The following is a 23,379-nucleotide window of genomic DNA, read 5'->3' as shown; positions in this document are numbered from 1 at the left end:
ATGAGGGGAGACCTCATAGAAACATTTCAAATGTTGAAAGGCATGGACAGAGTGGATGTAGCAAAGTTGTTTCCCATGATGGGGGAGTCTAGTACGAGAGGGCATGACTTAAGGATTGAAGGGCGCCCTTTCAGAACAGAAATGCGAACAAATTTTTTTAGTCAGAGGGTGGTGAATCTATGGAATTTGTTGCCACGGGCAGCAGTGGAGGCCAAGTCATTGGGTGTATTTAAGGCAGAGATTGATAGGTATCTGAGTAGCCAGGGCATCAAAGGTTATGGTGAGAAGGCGGGGGAGTGGGACTAAATGGGAGAATGGATCAGCTCATGATAAAATGGCGGAGCAGACTCGATGGGCCGAATGGCCGACTTCTGTTCCTTTGTCTTATGGTCTTACATACTGTATCTATAGATACATAAAGTTACATTAGTTAAATAAAAATCGCAGTCAGCAAGAATAGTGAGGCAGAGTGCGTGGGTTCATTGTCCCGTTTAGATATCTAATGGCAAAAGGGAAGAATCTGTTCCCAAAGCGCTGAGCGTATGTCTGAATGTTGACCGCGCGTCCCAACACACACAGCTTCCGGAACGTCTAAGGGACGCAGTGGGCAGATGTGCAGGACTATAATAGGAACGCACACCCTTAATGGCAGGACCTTGAACAGAGTTGATCTACAGAAGGATACTGGAGTCTTGGCTATCTGAAAATGGCCTGACGTGTCGATGGCGATGGTAACGAAACCCTATGACATTCTTCCCTTCGATAGTAGAGATGTCACCTTGCAGCTTAACAGAACACTACACTGGCTGCATCGGGAAGTTACATTTGATTCTGATCGCCCCATAATTAGACGGAAGTGTTCGCCTCATAATTCCGTCAAGGGTTTGATCGGGGCGCGATTGCGTAAGTGAGCGGACGTCAGCCAGGTAGTATAGCGAGAAGAGTTTAAAAGGAGACGGTTATTCCTTCAGCGGTTTGATCGGGGCACGACTGCGCAAGCGCGTGAACGTCAGCAAGGTGGAACAGCGAGACGAGTTTTAAAGGAGACAGCTTTATAGAGCGGGCGTCCGAGGAGCGGGCGACGGAATAGGGGTAGACAGAGTAGGGAGGCTTTGGCTCAACGGGGCTTCGGCGACAACGGGTCGGGGCGAGGAAGGTTGCCTGTGTAGAAAGCAGACAGGAAGTATGTATGTGAGGCCAGTGTTCTGTGCTGGGCATCAGCTGTAGGAAGTGCTGGAGATTCCCAGCCTCCCGGACGGCCACATCTGCGCCAGCTGCGTCGAGCTGCAGCTCCTTAGGGACCACGTTACGGAACTCCAGATGCAGCTCGATAACCTTAGTCTGTTCAGGGAAAGTGATAAGGTGATAAAGATGAGCTACAGGTAAGTAGTCACATCGGGCCCTCGGGAGACAGATAAGTGGATAAAAGTCAGAAAAGGGAAGGGAAAGAATCAGATACTGGAGGGTACCCCTGCGGCTGTCCCCCTTAACAATAAGTACTCCTGTTTAAGTACTGTAGGGAGGGGGGACGGCCTAACTCGGGGAAGCAACTGGCACAGAGTCTGGTCCTGTGGCTCAGAAGGGTAGGGAAAGGAAGAGGAAGGCAGTAGTGATAGAGGACTCTATAGTTAGGGGGTCAGACAGGCGATTCTGTGGACGCAGGAAAGAAACGCGGAGGGTAGTCCGCCTCCCCGGTGCCAGGGTCCGGAATGCTCCTGATCGCGTCCGTGATATCCAGAGTGGGAAGGAGAACAGCCAGAGGTCGTGGTACATGGTGGTACCAACAACATAGGCAGGAAAAGGGAGGAGGTCCTGAAAACAGACTCCAGGGAGTTAGGAAAGAAGTTGAGAAGATAGTAATCTCGGGATTACCGCCTGTGCCACGCGACAGTGAATATAGGAATAGAATGAGGTGGAGGATAAATACATGGCAGAGGGATGGGAGCGGGGGGCAGGGATTCAGATTTTTGGATCATTGGGACCTGTTTTAGAGCAGGAGTGACCTGTACTAAAAGGACGGATTGCACTTGAATCCCAGGGGGACCAATATCCTGGCAGGGCGGTTTGCTACGGCTATTGGAGAGAGTTTAAACTAAAATTGCTGGGGGGTGGGAACCGGACTGAAGAGACAGAGGAAGAGGCGGTTGGGTCACAAATAGTGAAAGCTTGGAGACAGTGCAAGAGGGAGGATAGGCAGGTGATCGAGAAGGGACGCGCTCAGACCGATGGTTTGAGATGTGTCTATTTTAATGCAAGGAGTATTGTGAACAAAGCGGATGATCTTAGAGCGTGGATCAGTACTTGGAGCTATCATGCTGTGGCCATTACAGAGACTTGGATGGCTCAGGGGCAGGAATTGTTAATTCGAGTGCCAGGCTTTAGATGTTTCAGAAAGGACAGGGAGGGAGGCAAAAGAGGTGGGAGCGTGGCACTGTTGATCAGAGGTAGTGTCACCGTTGCAGAAAAGGAAGAATTCATTGAAGGGTTGTCTACGGAGTCTCTGTGGGTGGAAGTTAGGAACAGGAAGGGGTCAATAACTCCACTGGGTGGTTTTATAGACGACCCATAGTAACAGAGGCATCGAGAGCAGATAGGGAAACAGATTCTGCAAAGGTGTAATGATAACAGGGTTGTTATGGTCGGAGAGTTTAATTTCCCAAACATCGATTGGCATGTCCCTACAGCGAGGGGTTTAGATGAGGTGGAGTTTGTTAGATGTGTTCAGAAAGGTTTCCTGACACAATATGTAGACAAACCTACAAGAGGAGATATTGTACTTGATCTGGTATTGGAAAATGAACCTGGTCAGGTGTCAGGTCTCTCAGTGGGAGAGCATTTTGGAGATAGTGATCACAATTCTATCTCCTTTACCATAGCATTGGAGAGGGATAGGACCCGGCAAATTATGGAAGTGTTTAATTGGAGTAAGGGGAAATATGAAGCTATCAGGCAGGAACTTGGAAGCATAAATTGGGAACAGATGTTCTCAGGGAAATGTACGGCAGAAATGTGGCAAATGGTCAGGGGATATTTGCATGGCGTTCTGCATAGGTACGTTCCAATGAGACAGGGAAAGGATGGTAGGGTACAGGAACCGTGATGTACAGAGGCTGTTGAAAATCTAGTCAAGAAGAAAAGATAAGCTTACAAAAGTTTCAAAAAACTAGGTAATGAAGAGTTCTAGAAGTAGTTTAAGAATGAAATTAGGAAAGCCAGAAGGGTCCATGAGAAGGCCTTGGCGGACAGGATTAAGGAAAACCCCAAGGCATTCTACAAGTTTGTGAAGAGCAAGAGGATAAGACGTGAGAGAATAGGACCAATCTAGTGTGACAACGGAAACGTGTGTATGGAACCGGTGGAGATAGCAGAGGTACTTAATGAATGCTTTGCTTCGGTGTTCACTATGGAAAATGATCTTGGCGATTGTAGGGATGACTTACAGTGGACTGAAAAGCTTGAGCATGTATATATTAAGGAAGAGGATGTGCTGGAGCTTTTGGAAAGCATCAAGTTGGATAAGTCGCCGGGACTGGATGAGATGTACTCCAGGCTACTGTGGGGGGCGAGGGAAGAGGTTGCTGAGGGGAGTCATCATTTCCCCGGCTAGAGGTTGACTCATTATGGAACCCAATGGTCGGGGGTAAGAATGACGTTATATAGCGCTGTTTGGAGCAGCGCAGTCGTCTCCGTCTATCACTAAAAGTGCTCCACTGTTCAGCCAAGGTGGAATGCAGAGGGTGGGAAATATCGTCCAGCATTGCCGGGATTTTCCAGAGGGTACTTTTGTTCCGCTACAGCCTCCAGTGTGCCCAGTTTGACTCCTGTAACAGAGCCCGCCTTTGCAAGCAGCTTATTCAGCCTGTTGGCATCGCCTGCGTTGAGGCTGGGGGTGTGTGGTGGGGAAGGAGTTGGAAAAAAATCACTCTTCATATCGTCAGGTTGGAGACCGTTGCTCCTCCGACCTGAGAGTGACCTCATTGTGGAGAGGAGTGGAGCAGGAGGGGAGGCCGTGGGCCGACCTGTCGAAATGGGAATGGAGAGTGGAACTACGACGGGGTACGCGGAACGGCAATGACAGACATTTAAAAGACACGTGGACAGGGGCGTTGACTGGAAACTTTCAGAAGATCGCTGGGGACAAACGCCGGCGGATGGTCCTGACTCGAATGTGGCATCGCAGGAGCCCGTTCAGCTGAAGGGCCTAACTACGTCATGTGAACCTGTGTATGACGATACCCTGTTGAGCCGATGGGCCAGCCTACGTCATGTGAACCTGTGTATGACGATACCCTGTTCAGCTGAAGGGCCTAACTAAGTCATGTGAACCTGTGTATGACGATAGCCTGTTCAGCCGATGGGCCAGTCTACGTCATGTGAACCTGTGTATGACGATGACCCGTGAGCCGATGGGCCTGTCTACGTCATGTGAACCTGTGTATGACGATGACCCGTGAGCCGATGAGCCAGTCTACGTCATGTGAACTTCTCTATAACGACGACTCTCTATCATCCCGGCTTGTTTCTGTAGTTGCTTATGTCTTAAATCTAGCCAAGACGAACAGAAGATCTTACGAAAGGTTCAAAAAACTAGGTAATGATAGGAATCTAGAAAATTATAAGGCGAGCGGGAAGGAGAGCCAGAAGGGGCTATGAGTAGGCCTTGGCGGACAGGATTAAGGAAAGCCCAAGGCATTCCACAAGTATGTGAGGAGCAGGAGGATAAGATGTGTGAGAATAGGACCAATCAACTGTGACAGTGGAAAAGTGTGTATGGAACTGGAGGAGATAGCAGAGGTACTTAATAAGTACTTTGCTTCAGTATTCACTACGGAAAAGGATCTTGGGGATTGTAGGGATGACTTACAGTGGACTGAAAAGCTTGAGCATGTAGATATTAAGGAAGAGGATGTGCTGGAGCTTTTGGAAAACATCAAGTTGGATAAGTATCCGGGACCGGACGAGATGTACCCCAGGTTACAAAGGAAGGCGAGGGAGGAGATTGCTGAGCCTCTGACGATGATTTTTGATTCATCAGTGGGGACGGGAGAGGTTCCGGAGGATTGAAGGGTTGTGAATGTTGTTCCCTTATTCAAGAAAGGGAGTAGAGATAACCCAGGAAATTATAGACCAGTGAGTCTTACTTCAGTGGTTGATAAGTTGATGGAAAGGCAGGATTCTGAGAGGCAGGATTTATGAACATTTGGAGAGCATAATATGATTAAGAATACTCAGCATTACTTTGTGAAAGGCAGGTCGTGGCTTACGAGCCTGACTGAATTTTTTGAGGATATGACTAAACACATTGATGAAGGTAGAGCCATAGATGTAGTGTATATGGATCTCTCCCTCCCCCTCCCACTTTCAAATCCCTTACTCACTCTTCCTTCAGTTAGTCCTGACGAAGGGTCTCGGCCTGAAACGTCGGCTGCACCTCTTCCTAGAGATGCTACCTGGCCTGCTGCGTTCACCAGCAACTTTAATGTAATTTCAAAGGAGATGCGTGCGACAGCGTTTTTATCGGGAAAGAAGGATGGGCAGTCCGACAGAAGGTGCCAGAGTTCAGCGCATCACGGGGAGTAACCTCCCCTGCATGGACTCCGCGCACATCGGACATTCCTCCCAGCCTCTAATTGGGCAGATGATGCGGAAGTTTCAATGCAAGTACCCGCAACCTCAAGGACAGCTTCTATCCCTCCAGGAATGAAAGGGTTATCATGCGAGGAACATTTGATAGGTCTGGTTCTGTACCCGGTGGAGTTTATAAGGATGAGGGGGGATCTGATTGAAACCTTTCGAATATTGAAAGGCCTGGACTTGATAGATGTGGAAAGGATGTTTCCCATGGTGGGGGAGTCTAGGACAAGGGGGCACAGCCTCAGGATAGAGGGGCGTCCATTTAAAAGATAGATGTGGAGAAATTTTTTTGGCAGAAGGTGGTGAATTTTTGGAATTTGTTACCACAGGCAGCTGTGGAGGCCAGGTCGTTAAGGGTATTTAAGTAATAGATTGACAGGTTTTGGATTGGCCTCGGCATCAAAAATTACAGGGAGAAGGCCGGGAATAGGACTGAGAAAGGGCGGAAAGGATCGGCCATGATTGAATGGTGGAGTCGGCTCAATGGGCCAAATGGCCTAATTCTGCTCCCCTGTCTTCTGGTGTTATGGCATTAGATCCTGAACGGAGGTTTACCAGGATCCCGCTGAACTAGTAGGCATGTTCTGTGTGGAGAGGATGGGCAGACTTGGGTTGTTTGTATCTGGAAAGGCGGAGGCTAGGGGTAGTCTGATAGAAGGTTATAAGACTAGGAAAGCCATAGGGTAGCGTAACACAGTCAGTATCTGTTTCCCACGTTTGAAGTGTCTCATTCCCGCTGAGAGGAAGAACTTTCTAAGGAGATGTGCGGGGCAAGCATTTTTTTTACATAGCGAGTGATTGGTGCCAAGGGTGGTAGTGGAAGCAGACATGAAAAGATGTTCAAGAGGATCATAGATAGGCTCGTGAAAGGGCAGGACATTGCAGGGTATGTAGAACGGATTAGTTTTGTTGGGCGTCGATTGTGATTTCGATTGCATTTAGTCAGCAGGAAATGATAGGCTGTGCTATGTTCTCTGCGCGATGTACAGGATAACGTTATCTCTGTGCATATGAGCATCACAGCCCAATTTACGAAGACACGGCACCAAAGGAAAACAAGCGGTGCAGCTGCGTTAGCCCGACAGCAGAGGGCGCACTTTGCAGCATTTGGCCGAACGCCCGGATGGCTCAGTCAGTGGGACATCGGACTTTTAACCTGAAGGTCCGGGGTTTAAGTCCCTGTGCAGATAAATCCACGTTCCCAACGGATCCGTGATGGGAACGGCGACGGCGTATATATCGAGAAAGAAAGGCCGGCAGTCGGAAAGCATCGGCAAGAGCTCACAAATCTACGGTGCTCTTTTAATCGGAAAACTGCTCGATACCATCACCATTCTTTATAGCTGCACCATAAAATGCATCATGATTTCGCACGACAGAAAAGGTGACAAAAATGCGGAGGTGTTGGGCACCCAACTCAGCACATCACGGAAACCACGGACTCTGTCTACACTTCTCACTGCCCCAGTTTTCTTTTCGTGTCACCCCAGGCAGCCGGCAATTCTTGCCTGGCGCGAGGTGTCTGGTTTGGTCTCCTTTCGGATTAACCGATAAAACGGAGCATCAATAAAGCTCACCTCTGTCCCGGGATACTGACGGACTTTTACCGCTGTACCATTGACAGCATACTCACCAACTACATCTCAGTGTGGTATGGCAGTTGTCCCGTATCGGACCGCAAAGCACTCCAGCGGGTGGTGAAAACTGCCCAGCGGATTATCGGCACCCAATTGCCCACCATTGGGAACATCTACCATAACCGCTGCCTGGCCAGGGCGAAAAACATTATCCGGGATGCATCTCACCCTAACCGTGGACTTTTTAAATGCGCTGGAGCAGCTTTTGGCCGTCTCCGAACAACAGTCTTTCATGATCGCGACATCCGAACAGACACCGAAATGTTCGTGTACAAAGCAGTGGTGATCCCATCGCTCCTGTGTGCATCAGAAACCTGCGCAACATACCGACGACATCTGAAGGCACTTGAAAAGTTCCATCAGTGCTGTCTTCAAAACATCTTAAATATCAGCTGGGAAGATAGAAGAACCAACTTCAGCTGCTAAATGAAACAAAAACAACCAACATTGAAGCCTACGTCATCAAGAACCAACTAAGATGGAGCGGCCATGTCGTTTGGATGAAAGAAAACCCCAAGGCATTGTACATGTCTGTGAAGAGCAAGAGGATTAAACATGAGGGAATAGGACCGATCAAGTGTGACAGTGGAAAAGTGTGTATGGAACCGGAGGAAATAGCTGAGGTGCTTAATGAGTACTTTGCTTCAGTATTCACTATGGAAAAAGATGTTGGTGATTGTCGGGATGATTTACAGCGGACAGAAAAGCTTGAGCATGTAGATATTCAGAAACAGGATATGCTGGAGCTTTTGGAAAGCATCAAGTTGGATAACTCTCCAGGACCGGAGGAGATGTGCTCTAGGCTACTGTGGGAGGCCAGAGAGGAGATTGCTGAGTCTCTGGCGATGATCTTTGCATCATCAATGGGGACGGAAGAGTTTCCGGAGGATTGGAGGGTTGCAGCTGTTGTTCCCTTATTCAAGAAAGGGAGTAGAGATAGCCTAGGAAATTATGGACGTGTGAGTCTTACTTCAGTGGTTGGTAAGTTGATGGAGAAGATCCCGAGAGGCAGGATTTATGAACATTTGCAGAGGCATAATATGATTAGGAATAGTCAGCACGGCTTTGTCAAAGGCAGGTCGTGCCTTACGAGCCTGATTGAAGTTTTTGAAGATTTGACTAAACACATTGATGAAGGAAGAGCAGTAGATGCAATGTATATGGATCTCAGCAACGCATTTGATAAGGTACCTCATGCAAAGCTTATTGAGAAAGTAAGGAGGCATGGGATCCGAGGGGACATTGCTTTGTGGATCCAGAACTGGCTTGCCCGCAGAAAACAAAGAGTGACCGTAGACGGGTCATATTGTGCATGGAGGCTGGTGACCAGTGGTGTGTCTCAGGGATCTGTTCTTGGACCTTTACATTTCGTGATTTTTATAAATCACATGGATGAGGAAGTGGAGGGATGGGTTAGTAGATTACCGATACCACAAACGTTGGGGATGTAGTGGATGGAGTGTGGTGGGGGGTGGGGCCTATCAGAGGTTACTACGCGACATTGATAGGATGCAAAACAGAGCTGAGAAGTGTCCGACTGGGGTTCAACCAAGATAAGTGTGAGTTGGTTCATTTTGATAGGTTAAATATGACGGCAGAATATAGTATTAGAGGTCAGACTCTTGCCAGTGTGGAGGATCAGAAGGACCTTGCGGTCCGATTCTATAGGACACTCAAAGCTGCTGCGCAGTTTGACTCTGTGAATAACAAGGCATTCGGTGCATTGGCCTTCATCAATCGTGGGATTGAGTTTCAGAGTAGAGAGGTAATGATGCAGCTATATAGGACCCTGGTCAGACCCCACTTGAAGTATTGTGCTCAGTTCTGGTGGCCTCACTACAGGAAGGATGTGGAAACCTAGAAATGGTGCAGAGGAGATTTACAAGGTTGTTGCCTGGATTGGGGAGCATGCCTTATGAGAATAGGTTGAGTAAACTCGGCCTTTTCTCCTTGGAGGGACGGAGGATGAGAGATGACCTGATAGAGGTGTATAAGATGATGAGAGGCATTGATCGTGGGGATAGTCAGAGGCTTTTCCCAGGGCTGGAATGCCTAGCACGAGAGGGCACAGCTTTAAGGTGCTTGGAATTAGGTACAGGGGAGATGTCAGGAGTAAGTTTTGTTGCGCAGAGAGTGGTGGGTGTGTGGAATAGGCTGCCGGCGACGGTGGTGGAGGCGTAAACCATAGGGTCTTTTAAGAGACTACTAGATGGGTACACGGAGCTTTGAAAAATAGGGGGCTATGAGTAACCCTAGATAATTTGTGAGGTCGGGACATGTTCGGCACAGCTTTGTGGGCCGAAGGGCCTATATTGTGCTGGAGGCTTTCTACGTTTCTCTGTTTCTAATTGGACGGATGTGATGGCCTCATAGGACGTGGAAGAGCCCATGGGAAGGGAGCTGATGCGGTTCAACAAATGAATTAGAGGCCATGTGATCTAAGAAGGAAGCTGGACAAATGGGCGTGTTTTCTCCAGAGCGGTGGAAGCAATGTGGAGACTGGTTAGCGATTTTTTTTTTTAAGTTCGACAGAAGCCGGTGTGGAGTAATCACCCGTTGTGTCTTTTCCAAGGTCGACACGTGCGTGACAGAGGATATGCATTTAAGAAGACGAAAGACTCTGCAGGTACTGGATGCGCGAAGTAACACACACTGGAAGTGCGGAGTAACACACACTGGAAGTGCGGAGTAACACACACTGGAAGCGCGGAGTAACACACACTGGAAGCGCCGAGTAACACACACTGGAAGCGCGGAGTAACACACACTGGAAGCGCGGAGTAACACACACTGGAAGTGCGGTGTAACACACACTGGAAGTGCGGAGTAACACACACTGGAAGCGCGGTGTAACGCACACTGGAAGCGCGGAGTAACGCACACTGGAAGCGCGAAGTAACGCACACTGGAAGCGCGGAGTAACACACACTGGAAGCGCGGTGTAACACACACTGGAAGCGCGGTGTAACGCACACTGGAAGCGTGGAGTAACGCACACTGGAAGCGCGGAGTAACACATACTGGAAGCGCGGAGTAACGCACACACAAAATGCTAGAGGGACTCAGCGGATCAGGCAGCATCTCAAGAGCGGAATGAACAGTTGAAGCTTCGGGCCGAGATCCGCCCGTCAGGACTGGCCCATTTCCGGGCTGAGCCCCGGCCCGAAGCGTCGATTCGTTATCCTCCATACGATGCTGCCTGACCTGCTCAGTCGCTGTTGCATGGAAATTGCAAGGCATCTGAACGGAAGACGCTGCAACGGATCGGAAGGACTGCAGAGAGAATAATCGGGATGACTCTCCACACTCCCCACATTCCGCCCCCCCCCCCCCCACCACCACCACCACCGCCATTCAGGACATGTACCAGCAGTGCAGCATTGGCGGAACCTTCAGCATTGCCGTGGGCTCCTTTCATCCGTCTCACAATCTCTTTGACCCCCTACCGTCAAGCAGAATGCACCGGATTACAAGGGCAGGGGCTGTCAGGCTGAGTAACAACTTCCTTCCAGAGTTTGTAAGATGCCTGAACAATCTGCGGCCACCCGATCCATACTATTTATGACAGCGCCAGTAGCAGTATCGTCATTATCATCATTACGTTGTGTGTCGAATGACGTAGGCGATCATGGTTTGTGAACACGATTGTTCTTGGCAAATTTTGCCACAGAATCGGTTTGCCGTTACCTTCTTCTGAGCAGTGTCTTCACATGGCGGGGCGACCCCCCACCCCCCAGCCCATTATCAATACTCTGCAGAGATTGTCTGCCTGGCGTCAGTGGTCGCAAACCAGTTAAATTGGATAGATATATTGACAGGAAAGGAATGGAGGGTTATGGGCTGAGTGCAGGTCGGTGGGAATAGGATAGGGTAAGAGTTCGGCACGGACTAGAAGGGCCGAGATGGCCTGTTTTCGTGCGGTAATTGTGATATGGTTATATGGTTATATTCATGATATCCACCGGCTTTTGCTAGAGACGTACCTGCACCCCGCCACCCACAGTTACAATCTGCTGATTAAATTTACCAACGACACTACATTGATTGGCCAACTCTCAAACAATAACCAGGTGGCCTACAGGGAAGAAGTCATCTCTCTGAGACAGTGGTGTCAAGAAAACAACCAACTCCCTCACACGTCGCCAAAACAAAGGAGCTGGTTGTGGACTACAGGAGGAACGGAGACGGGCTAGCCCCTATTGACATCGATGGATCTCGGGTTCAGAGGGTGAACAGCTTTAAGTTACTCAGTATGCACATCAATTCATTTCAACAGTTACCCAGGCATATTTTGAACGCTTTTAATGTACCGTCTGCATTCACTTCTTCTGGCAAATCGTTCCATATTTTTTTTTCTTCTTCTCATTCTTCCCGGCTCAGTGACGTCTTCCGCAATAACGTGGCGGCCAAGTCCGTGCGGTGCTCTCCGTGCGGACTCGCCAATGTCTTGTACAACTGTCATGTCACATCGTATCGCGACTTCTCCACTCTGTACACCGCCCATTCCAAGACCCGGCTAGTTTTAGTTCGGCGCACTGCACTCTTCCCTGTTCCATCTTCTACGACTCATAACCTCCACTTATTCCCTTCCGGTTTGATTTGACCGTTTTATATGATAACTCAAATGCTACTGACAATGACACCCCCTGTATTACACTAAACGCACCGCCGAAGCTTCATCAGTTTCAGTTAAAGTTCAAGGTTATTGTCCTTCAACCAGAGTTACGCCGACAGCCAAATGAAATGATGTTCCCTTGCCGCCCAGGTGCAAAGCACGCTACATACAGCCGGGCGCAGCGCAGGTAGTTCGGTCCCGGCGCGAACAATCACAGAATAATGCGAGCACAAGTCCCCGAATGGCCTGAAGGTGGAGAGGCGCACGTTTGTGCAAGGCAGTGTGATATTACCGGCACTAGTTTCAATAAAACAGTGCAAACCCGTAAAACAGTAGCAATAAAAGATGGAAAGCTATCCAGCTGATGAGCGACCTGGGTTTTCAGACTGGATACGGGTGGGCAGCAGACCGATAGGGTGCCGAAACAGTCTGGTAGAGGAAGCCGTTACACAGCCCAACAAGTTCTGGTTCTCCTGCCCGGCGGTGGGAGGTGCAAGACATTGTGGGAAAGGTGGAAGGGATCTCCTTTCAATGTTGCATTGCCTTCTGCCTTCTGGGTAGATTGGGCACTAGCCTACAAGGTACCCAGGACATCTTCAGAGAGCGGTGTCTCAGAAAGGCGGCGTCGATTATTAAGGACCTCCAGCACCTAGGGCATGTCCTTTTCTCACTGTTACCATCGGGTAGTAGGAGGTACAGAAGCATGAAGCCTCAGTGATTCAGGAACAGATTGTTCCCCTCTGCCGTCCGATTGTTAAACGGGCATTGAAGCTTTGGACACTACCTCAAACTTTTTTTTTTAAGTATACAGCATTTCTGTTTTTGCACATTTTTTTAAGAAGCTATTTAATATACGTAATTGATTTACATGTTTATTTATTATTATTTTTATTTTCTTTATTGTTTTTTCTGCTATATTATCTATTGTATTAAACTGCTGAGTTAACAAATTTCACGTCACATGCCGGCGATTATCAACCTGTTTCTGACTCTGTATTCCCTAGACTTACGCAGCCCAAGGAAACCTGGGTGGCTTCATATACGAAAGCATTTATATGTGTATATATGTATACCGCATATGCGAACCGGACGGCGGAGGGGAGGAAGCTGTTTCTAAATCGTTAAGTGTGTGCCTTTAAGCTCCTGCGCCCGATGGCGACGATGAGCGGAGGGCAAGCCCGGGTGACGTGGCGCTACCTCCAACGCCCCCTTTGACCACGTTGCATTGCCTTCTGCCTGGCGGTAGATTGTGGGAAGGGTGGGAGGGATCTTTGACCGTGTTGCGTTTATACCCCGCTCAGCAGCGTAACCAAGTTTCGAGGGCCCAAAGAGAGGAAGCTCCTCACCCTTTCCGTCTCGTATGTCCATCAGCTTCTGACTGAACGGCTTACCGCGGTTTTGGAACCATTCGCCTCTTACCTTTCAGCTTGTCCGGTAGGGTGGACGCTTGCGACGTGATCTTGATGTACTCATACGGAACAAAACCTGCTCGGACGGAAGAAAATCAGAAACTCTCTCATCCTCATGACGGATCCCACTCTCCCACCTCCACCACCCCGCTCCCCCCACCCCCACACCCCCAGCCCGCTCAAGGGGCTGTTTGCCCCTCTGCCATCGGGGAAGGCGCTTCACTCCGCATCCACACCTGACCCACGGTGATGAAGAAGGAGGCACTTCCCACGCCGTCAGGCGGACCCGCCACACTCACACATTAACCCACCCCACCCTCCCCATTACCGCATCCAATCAGACTCTCCTCCCCACCCGTCGTCCTCTACGCACCTTCACCCTTCCCTATACTGGCGCTTTACGCCCACCCTCCGCGCTTCATACTGTCCTACTGCGTTCTCATCTGCCTCGCTGCCACCGTGAAGAGTTCCTCTTCCCGGCAGTCGCTTCGTCACTTTATCATTTCCTGTCCGAGTCGTCATATGTACAGATACTGACGTTAAAATCACCGGCCTATAATTTCCCGGATTACTTTTATAGCATTCCTCTACCATTGTTATTTGTCATCTATATCAATTAGCAGGCAATTGCAGGAAACATTAAGTTGTGGTGGTAGGGGACTTTAATTTTCCATACATTGATTGGGACTCCCACACTGTTAGCGGTCTAGATGGTTTAGAGTTTCTAAAATGTGTTCAGGAAAGTTTTCTAAATCAATATATAGAGGGACCAACGAGAGGGGATGCAATATTGGATCTCCTGTTAGGAAACGAATTAGGTCAAGTGACGGAAGACTGTGTAGGGGAGCACTTTGGTTCCAGTGATCTTAACACCATTAGTTTCAATTTGATCATGGACAAGGATAGATCTGGTCCTAGGGTTGAGGTTCTGAACTGGAAGAAGGCCAAATTTGAAGAAATGAGAAAGGCTCTAAAAAGCGTGGTTTGGGACAGGTTGTTCTCTGGCAAAGATGCTGATTGGTAGGTGGGAAGCCTTCAAAGAGGAAATTTTGAGAGTGCAAAGTTTGTATGTTCCTGTCAGGATTAAAGGCAAATTGAATAGGAATAAGGAACCTTGGTTCCCAAGGGATATTGCAACTCTGATAAAGAAGAAGAGGGAGTTGTATGAAATGTATAGGAAACAGGGGGTAAATCAGGTGCTTGAGGTGTATAAGAAGTGCAAGAAAACACTTAAGAAAGAAATCAGGAGGGCCAAAAGAAGACATGAGGTTGCCTTGGCAGTCAAAGTGAAGGAGAATTCAAAGAGCTTTTACAAGTATATTAAGAGCAAAAGGATTGTAAGGGATAAAATTGGTCCTCTTGAAGATCAGAGTGGTCGGCTTTGTGCGGAACCAAAGGAAATGGGGGAGACCTTAAACAGGTTTTTTGCGTCTGTATTTACTAAGGAAGCTGGCATGAAATCTATGGAATTGAGGGAATCAAGTAGTGAGACCATGGAAACTGTACAGATTGAAAAGGAGGAGGTGCTTGCTGTCTTGAGGAAAATTAAAGTGGATAAATCCCCGGGACCTGACAGCGTGTTCCCTCGGACATTGAAGGAGACGACTGTTGAAATTGCGGGGGCCCTGGCAGAAATATTTAAAATGTCGCTGTCTACAGGTGAGGTACCGGAGGATTGGAGAGTGGTTCATGTTGTTCCGTTGTTTAAAAAAGGATCGGAAAGTAATCCAGGAAATTATAGGTCGGTGAGTTTAACGTCAGTAGTAGGTAAGTTATTGGAGGGAGTACTAAGAGACAGAATCTACAAGCATTTGGATAGACAGGGGCTTATTAGGGAGAGTCAACATGGCTTTGTGCGTGGTAGGTCATGTTTGACCAATCTGTTGGAGTTTTTCGAGGAGGTTACCAGGAAAGTGGTTGAAGGGAAGCAGTGGATATTGTCTACATGGACTTCAGTAAGGCCTTTGACATGGTCCCGCATGGGAGATTAGTTAAGAAAATTCAGTCGCTAGGTATACATGGAGAGGTGGTAAATTGGATTAGACATTGGCTCGATGGAAGAAGCCAGAGAGTGGTGGTAGAGAATTGCTTCTCCGAGTGGAGGCCTGTGACTAGTGGTGTACCACAGGGATCAGTGCTGGGTCCATTGTTATTTGTCATCCATATCAATGAGCTGAATGATAATGTGGTAAATTGGATCAGCAAGTTTGCTGATGATACAAAGATTGGAGGTGTAGTAGACAGTGAGGAAGGTTTTCAGAGCCTGCAGAGGGACTTGGACCAGCTGGAAAAATGGGCTGAAAAATGGCAGATGGAGTTTAATACTGACAAGTGTGAGGTATTGCACGTTGGAAGGACAAACCAACGTAGAACATACAGGGTTAATGGTAAGGCACTGAGGAGTGCAGTAGAATAGAGGGATCTCGGAATACAGATACAAAATTCCCTAAAAGTGGCGTCACAGGTAGATAGGGTCGTGAAGAGAGCTTTTGGTACATTGGCCTTTATTAATCGAAGTATTGAGTATAAGAGCTGGAATGTTATGATGAGGTTGTATAAGGCATTAGTGAGGCCGAATCTAGAGTATTGTGTTCAGTTTTGGTCACCAAATTACAGGAAGGATATAAATAAGCTTGAAAGAGTGCAGAGAAGGTTTACAAGGATGTTGCCGGGACTTGAGAAACTCAGTTACAGAGAAAGGTTGAATAGGTTAGGACTTTATTCCCTGGAGCATAGAAGAATGAGGGGAGATTTGATAGAGGTATATAAAATTATGATGGGTATAGATAGAGTGAATGCAAGCAGGCTTTTTCTACTGAGGCAAGGGGAGAAATAAAACCAGAGGACATGGGTTAAGGGTGAGGGGAGAAAAGTTTAAAGGGAACATTAGGAGGGGCTTCTTCACACGGAGAGTGGTGGGAGTATGGAATGAGCTGCCAGACGAGGTGGTAAATGCGGGTTCTTTTTTAACATTTGAGAATAAATTGGACAGATACATGCATGGGAGGTGTATGGAGGGATATGGTCCGTGTGCAGGTCAGTGGGACTAGGCAGAAAATGGTTCGGCACAGCCAAGAAGGGCCAAAGGGCCTCTTTCTGTGCTGTAGTTTCTATGGTTTCTATGGTTTCCATGGTTTCCTGACCCGAGTGTCACATCATGTGCTTACAATCAGTCTATCTATTTATACTAATCTTAGGTATTCATATTTGTTGTGTTTTAACTGTGTTCTTTATACTTAGATTTTTTTGGTTCTGCGTCGGATTGGTGTAACTATCATTTTGCTCTCCGTTATACCTCTGTACTGAAAAATGTTAATAAACAATCTTCATTCTTGAATTGGGGGCGGAAAGTGTGCGGGGCACCGACCCGATTTCAATTTAGTCTCACCGTCGCCCAGGATTTCCTTCAATATTTTGTCCAACTTCGGGACCCCGTCCCTCATGTCCACGAAGGTGTCCCACATCACCCTCCGGGCCTGGGAGCCCTTCTCCATCACCAGACTGAGGAGGAGTTTCGAACTGTCCGCCCGCTCTCCTAGATCGGCGAGCTCGGTGACTTTCTGCGGAAGAGACCGAACATGGACTGAGAGTTAAGGCTGATTTATACTTGTGCGTACTAGCTTACGCATGCAAGAGGGCTACGCCGTTGTGAACATTTATACTTGTGCGTTGGTGTGTCTGCATCGCTCTGCAATTCACCGCCAAAACGCTAGTTGGCGGTGGGGTTTCTATGCCACTGTGTCGAGTTTCTTCGTGTTGAAACTCAACACGAAGAAACACAAACTTCAAACAATGGCGACTGAAACTGAAGGAGGGTGAATTTTCTTTGCTTGTCCGGCCACTGAGAGACATGGACGAGGAAATGCATTTCAAGTACTTTCCAATGTCGGCAGGCAGATTTGACAATTTGGTTCATCGTCTCCAACCATTTATTTTGCATCAGTGTACGCACAGTGACTGGCAATCACCATTGTTGAGTTTTAGCTTCAGTTGGAAGTCAACAGGTTGTAGCAGCTAGCTACAAACGGCTGTCAAGCACAGGGTCTTCCATAATTTCGGAGGCCTGTGAAGCCTTATGGAAAGCATTACAGCCAGAGTTCCTTCCCCGCCCTTCAGTCGTCCACTGGGAAGCTCTTGCAGCGTAGGAGGAAATGCGATGCTACCAAGCGGATCAATCACAGTTGTTGCGGTCTGCGTCGCCGCGACGCGAAGTTACATTTTTGGGGAGGTGTGCGTCAGGCTACGGCGTAGGGTACGGTGTAGGGTACGCAGCCACGCCGTACCTACGGCGTCGATTTGACGCACGGGTCGGGGTCTGTTCTGACGCGGTGGCCCCTCCGTCTCGATGTGGCCTCTCAGGGATGCGTGCGCGGGTACCTTTTGCTAGCAGCGCACGGAGGATTTTATACCGCGCCGAAAAAGGTTCCCACCCTCGATCTCGTTGGCTTGCTAAGTATATTCCACGATGGTACACAACCACGTTTCCCTTTGATATTTTTACATGCTGTCGGACGGCATATGAGAAATAGAACTGATTGGTGTGTATTGTTTTATTTATTTTAAACAAAAAGCAGCAAACTGGGCTTGATCATGTATTATCCTTAGAATAGCTTCGGGTTTACTTCCACTAAAAATGATTCGGTGCGCAGATGTTCTTGTCACCGGGCAAAAAGTAATCGCACAGTACACGGTGTTTGCCCAACTGGTCATTACAAACTGGAGGGAACATTGACCCATCCCCAAATCCTGGTGTCGGATGCTGCCTTTCCTTTCTAACTCCTAATCGATACTCTCTCGCTCGGACTCCCCTGCCATGGGGATATAGCTGTAGCCGTCCATCTGGCACATGTTTCTTATTCGCTTCCAATATTTCCTCTTTCAAACATTTTTTATTGATTTAAAAGAATAACGATAAATACAAACCAGAGGAGAGGTTATCTCAAATACATACTTCAATAATAGTACAAACAAAGAAAGGAGTATACCCTGACAAAATTATATATAGTATTAAAGTAATATAAAGAGAGAAAAGAACCCCTTCTCTTCTTAACAGTTCATAGAAAAAAAGACTCAAGATTTCCAGTTATTGATAAAAAAAACATTAAACTAACCTATAACAAAAAAGAGGAGGCGGGGGGGGGGGGGGGGCGGGCTGGGCAGTCCTTTTTGAGGATACAGTTAAAAGAAACGGAAAATCCGTCTGGTCAAATCTAAAACTTCGCGGAGAAGAAAAAAAATTCTGGAAAAGTAAAGAGAATTAGATCATATGAAAATATTGAATAAAAGATCGCCAAGTTTGTTCAAATTTAAAAGATGTATCAAACTTCCGACTCCTTATTTTCTTCAAACTTAAACAAGGCATATCGGAGGAGAGCCAAAAAAAAAAAAAAGAACAGTAGGTGGATGGGGATCCTTCCAGTACAATAGAATAGCTCTCCTAGCCAATAAAGTTGAGAAAGCTATCATGCGTTGACCAGGTGGATTCAGATTTGGCTTGCCTGCAGAAGGCAGAGGGTGGTGGTGGAGGGAGTACATTCAGAATGGAGGATTGTGACTAGTGGTGTCCCACAAGAATCTGTTCTGGGACCTCTACTTTTCGTGATTTTTATTAACGACCTGGATGTGGGGGTGGAAGGGTGGTTCGGCAAGTTTGCAGACGACACAAAGGTTGGTGGTGTTGTAGATAGTGTAGAGGATTGTCGAAGATTGCAGAGAGACATTGATAGGATGCAGAAGTGGGCTGAGCACTGGCAGATGGAGTACAACCCGGAGAAGTGTTAGGTGGTACACTTTGGAAGAACAAACTCCAAGGCAGAGTGCAAAGTAAATGGCAGGATACTTGGTAGTGTGGAGGAGCAGAGGGATCTCGGGGTACATGTCCACAGATCCCTGAAAGTTGCCTCACAGGTCGATAGGGTAGTTAAGAAAGCTTATGGGCTGTTATCTATCATAAGTCGAGGGATAGAGTTTAAGAATCGCGATGTAATGATGCAGCTCTATAAAACTCTGGTTAGGCCACACTTGGAGTACTGTGTCCAGTTCTGGTCACCTCACTATAGGAAGGATGTGGAAGCATTGGAAACGGTACAGAGGAGATTTACCAGGATGCTGCCTGGTTTAGAGAGCATGCATTATGATCAGAGATTAAGGGAGCTAGGGCTTTACTGTCTGGAGAGAAGGAGGGTGAGAGGAGACATGATAGAGGTGTACAAGATAATAAGAGGAATAGATAGATTGGACAGCCAGCGCCTCTTCCCCAGGGCACCACTGCTCAATACAAGAGGACATGGCTTTAAGGTAAGGGGTGGGAAGTTCAAGGGGAATATTAGAGGAATGTTTTTTACTCAGAGAGTGGTTGGTGCATGGAATGCACTGCCTGAGTCAGTGGTGGAGGGAGATACATTAGTGAAATTTAAGAGACTACTAGACAGGTGTATGGAGGAATTTAATGTGGGGGATTATATGGGAGGCAGGGTTTAAGGGTCAGCACAACACTGTGGGCCGAAGGGCCTGTACTGTGCTGTACTATTCTATGTTCTATGTTTTATGTAAGCAGGAGCAAAAGTTGGTCCTCGTGGCTCATCCGGCCACGGACTCATCTCCACCCACCTGCCTTTTCCCCATAACCCCTAATTCCTACCATGCAAAACTCTATCCAACCTTGTCTTCAATATATTTACTGCTTCACTGCGCAGATAATTCATAGACATTTTATTCCATTCCTGTACGTTAACCTCTGACTTTATTTTATATGATTCAATATTCTTTATAATGGTTTGTGTTGCATTTCACGGCAACTCATCACAACAAAATCCTAATATACAATATGCAAGTATATATGGCTAATTGAGTTTGGTCCTTGCTCCTTGTTGTGCGGCCTCCCCAAAGGCATGCAACTGCAACGTTATATCGTAGCTTCATTTTAATAGAAGCAACGCACACAAAATGCCCGAGGGATTCAGCAGGCCAATCCTGCCAAAGGGTTACGGCCCGAAGCGTCGACTATCCTTTTTTTTCCGCAGATGCTGGTTGGCCTGCTGAGTTCCTCCAGAATTTTGTGTGTGTTGCTCGGATTTCCAGCATCTGCAGGTGTTCTCTTGTGTTTCTTCTTAATATAGTCTTTTAGCATCCGCATTCCTCGTCTCAGAAGTAGCCCAGTCGCTCTGCGATGTGGGTAACCCAAACTCTGCCGCCCGCCACCCCCCACCCCCCGACACCGTTTTCCCACTCACCTCATGTTCTTGTCCACTGAACAGAGACTGGCCCGCTAACGCCGAGCTGACTCTGTTCACCCCTCCTTCCACCGCCTGCTCCAGCCGGTCCCGGTAGAATTTCGTCAGCTGGAACAGCTGGAAGTCGTCCCAGTTTGCCAGAAGCCGGGCGATGGGAGAGCTCGGACCTGGAAAGGGAAGAGGAAGCAGGTAAAAGGCAGCTCTGACCATCCAGCGCACAGCAGCGAGAGACTGAGCCCGCTGTATGTCAGATTCCCCGCATGCAAAATCAAGATTCAACGTTCGAGAACCGAGATCATATTCCAGTTTCTATTTACTTCCACGCCACTCTGACGTACTGGAAAACCGTGTACGAGGCAAGTTACAGCAGTGGCTTGCTATTGCCTTCTGCCGGGTGAGTTTTTTTTTAAGAGATCACCAGCTCTTACCGGGAACCGGCTGGATTCGAACTCGGGACCTCTCGCCCCAAAGTCCAGAGCTGATGCCACTGCGCCAGCAACCGGCAAATGTTCTCAGTACGGAAGGAGAACGAAATGTTTGTTAGTCTGGACCCTGTGCAGCATACTGAAGCACAGTATGGATAAAGACAACCATAAAACAAAGGAAAACCACAATGAATATACATACAAGAACATTCCTATAAAATACAACCTGTTTGAGAGTGGCCGTCTATACATAAGATTAACTTATACACAGAGACTGATTGCACGTAGCTGGCGTGACACCAGAGGCAGGAGCGTGTGCGCGCAAGGTGAGACTGACAGGAAATGACGAAGGGGCAAAATGTGCCGAACATATCCTTACCTTAGAAATTACCTAAGGTTACCCGTAGCCCTCTATTTTTCTAAGCTCCATGTACCTGTCCAGGAGTGTCTTAAAGGACCCTATCGTATCCGCCTCCACCGCCGTCGCCGGCAGCCCATTCCACGACCTCACCAGTCTCTGCGTAAAAAACTTGCCCCCGACATCTCCTCTGTCCCTACTTCCAAGCACCTTAAAACTGTGCCCTCTCGTGCTAGCCATTTCAGCCCTGGGAAAAAGCCTGTGACAATCCACACCTTGAACAAGATCCCTTAACCGACCCCAGCGTCCCATTCCAGTAATCTGCACCACGTTACGGTGCCGACTGCAGCGAAAACATTCCAGACTCTGCTACCTGCCCCCCACGTCAGCCCATCGCCCCGCCTTCACCGTGACCCTTCGGGATTTCCCGCTGGAATCAATTAATTAGCGGGTTTCCGACGATCAAGAGGCGGCTAGTTTAATTATTGGTCGTTCCAACCCGACCCGACTACTATCTGGTCACGAAACCAATTCGGCCGCGTCCGACAAACATCGGCTAACAGGACGCTATGAAAAAGCCGAGGACCCCCTGTGAGAATGAGAGTTTGAACGGCCATGCGCGGTTTTCGCCGGCGCGCCCGGGGCTCCGACCGGACACCAGAAAACTTTCATGAAGTTAGTGGGGGGGGGGGGCGGGGTTGGGAGGGAGGCAAGGATTGTGGACACAGCTGTCGGTGCAAACTCTTTTCGCACGCCTTAGCTTCCACCCGCCCCTCCCAAGCTCGTTTTACAGGTTGAATGAAATCCACATGGTGCGTGCACTTCTGGTCTGCCCATTACAGGACGGCTGTGGAGGCTTTGGAGCGGGCGGAGGCTATAAGGAGAGGCTGGGCGCCCTCGGGTTGTTTTCTCAGGGGAGGCGGAGGCGGAGAAGAAGCCTAATCGAGTTTTATGATATTACGTGATTGTACAGACAGAAGGAGACCTCTCCTCGGGGCACAAATATCAAGTACTAGCGCGTCTTTCTTTAAAATGGCCGGGAGGGGGAAGAATTAAAGTAGATAAGCGAGGCGACTTGGTTTATTTTTAACCGGGGGTGGGGGAGGTGGCGGTAGCTGCACGAAAAGGGCAGCCACGGGAGGTGCTGGAGGCAAGTAGGATGGAGTAGAAGGAGATGAGTTATTAACTTCAAACCTTCTGCATTTTCACTCAAAGAGTTGAACTGCTCGTGCCCTGTAACGAGAGAGGTATAACTCATCTCCTTCTACCTTAGGCCACGAGCTTATCAATCGTCCCTGCTGTGGACCACCTGGAGGTCCAAGACGCTCTCGTTAAATGCGCGGGCAGTTCAACTCTTCGAGTGATAATGCAGAAAGTTGGGAATTAATATCTCATCTCCTTCTATCTTCGGCCACGAACTTATCAATCACCCCTAGTATGTTCTGTCGAGTCTGTGATAGTACCCGCAAACTCCCCCGTCAGCTCGGATGGACGTTTGCAAGTTCAAGTGTCACTTCTCCCCGCGCCCCCCCCCCATACACCACCCAACGCCCCCCTCCACCCACTTCACTTCTGAGCGACACGAACTGCCCGTCCCTTTCTTGGCTGCTCGGTACCCGCTGTCTGGAGGGGAAGCGACCAGCTCACGTGTTGACGTAAACGCGCCGTCGTCGCGCGCTCTTCACTGTGCGTGACTTGCCCGGGGATCTGCTCCCTCCTCACCCCACGCACCCTCTCCGGGCTGGTCTGCCCTCTGTCGGGGTCACAGAGGTGATGCCAGTGCCCGCCTCCAGGCTGTCCCTGCATCGTTGCCATGAGGCCATAAGACATAGAAGACCACGGGCCATTCGGCCCATCGAGCCTACCTCGCCATTAAATCATGGCTGATTTATTATCCCTCTCCACCCCATTCTCTTGCCTTCTCCCTGTAACCCTTGACGTCCTCACTAATCAAGAACCTGTCAGTCTCTGCTTTAAATATAACCAATGGCCTCAGTTCCACAGCCGTCTGTAGCCAAGGATTCCACCGGGGAGGGGAACGTCGACTCAGACCTTGAGAGCCCTGCGTC

General features: G+C 48.5%; 1 protein-coding gene across 1 annotated transcript in view; it reads right to left on the bottom strand.

The window, feature by feature from the left end:
* Window positions 1-23,379, bottom strand: part of LOC134339920 (NACHT, LRR and PYD domains-containing protein 3-like) — a 99,362-nt gene that overhangs the window by 30,008 nt on the left and 45,975 nt on the right. Inside the window, exons 10-12 of the mRNA XM_063036708.1 lie at window positions 20,528-20,694; window positions 16,684-16,855; window positions 13,306-13,371 (exon numbers count right to left, since the gene is read on the bottom strand). Of these exons, the coding sequence (XP_062892778.1) occupies window positions 13,306-13,371; window positions 16,684-16,855; window positions 20,528-20,694 (405 nt within the window). The remainder of the gene's footprint in view (window positions 1-13,305; window positions 13,372-16,683; window positions 16,856-20,527; window positions 20,695-23,379) is intronic.

Source organism: Mobula hypostoma, chromosome 31 (genome assembly GCF_963921235.1).
Source record: "Mobula hypostoma chromosome 31, sMobHyp1.1, whole genome shotgun sequence".
NCBI lineage: Eukaryota > Metazoa > Chordata > Chondrichthyes > Myliobatiformes > Myliobatidae > Mobula > Mobula hypostoma.
Note: the sequence above shows the minus strand (reverse complement) of the source record. Positions and strands in the feature narration are given on the sequence as shown.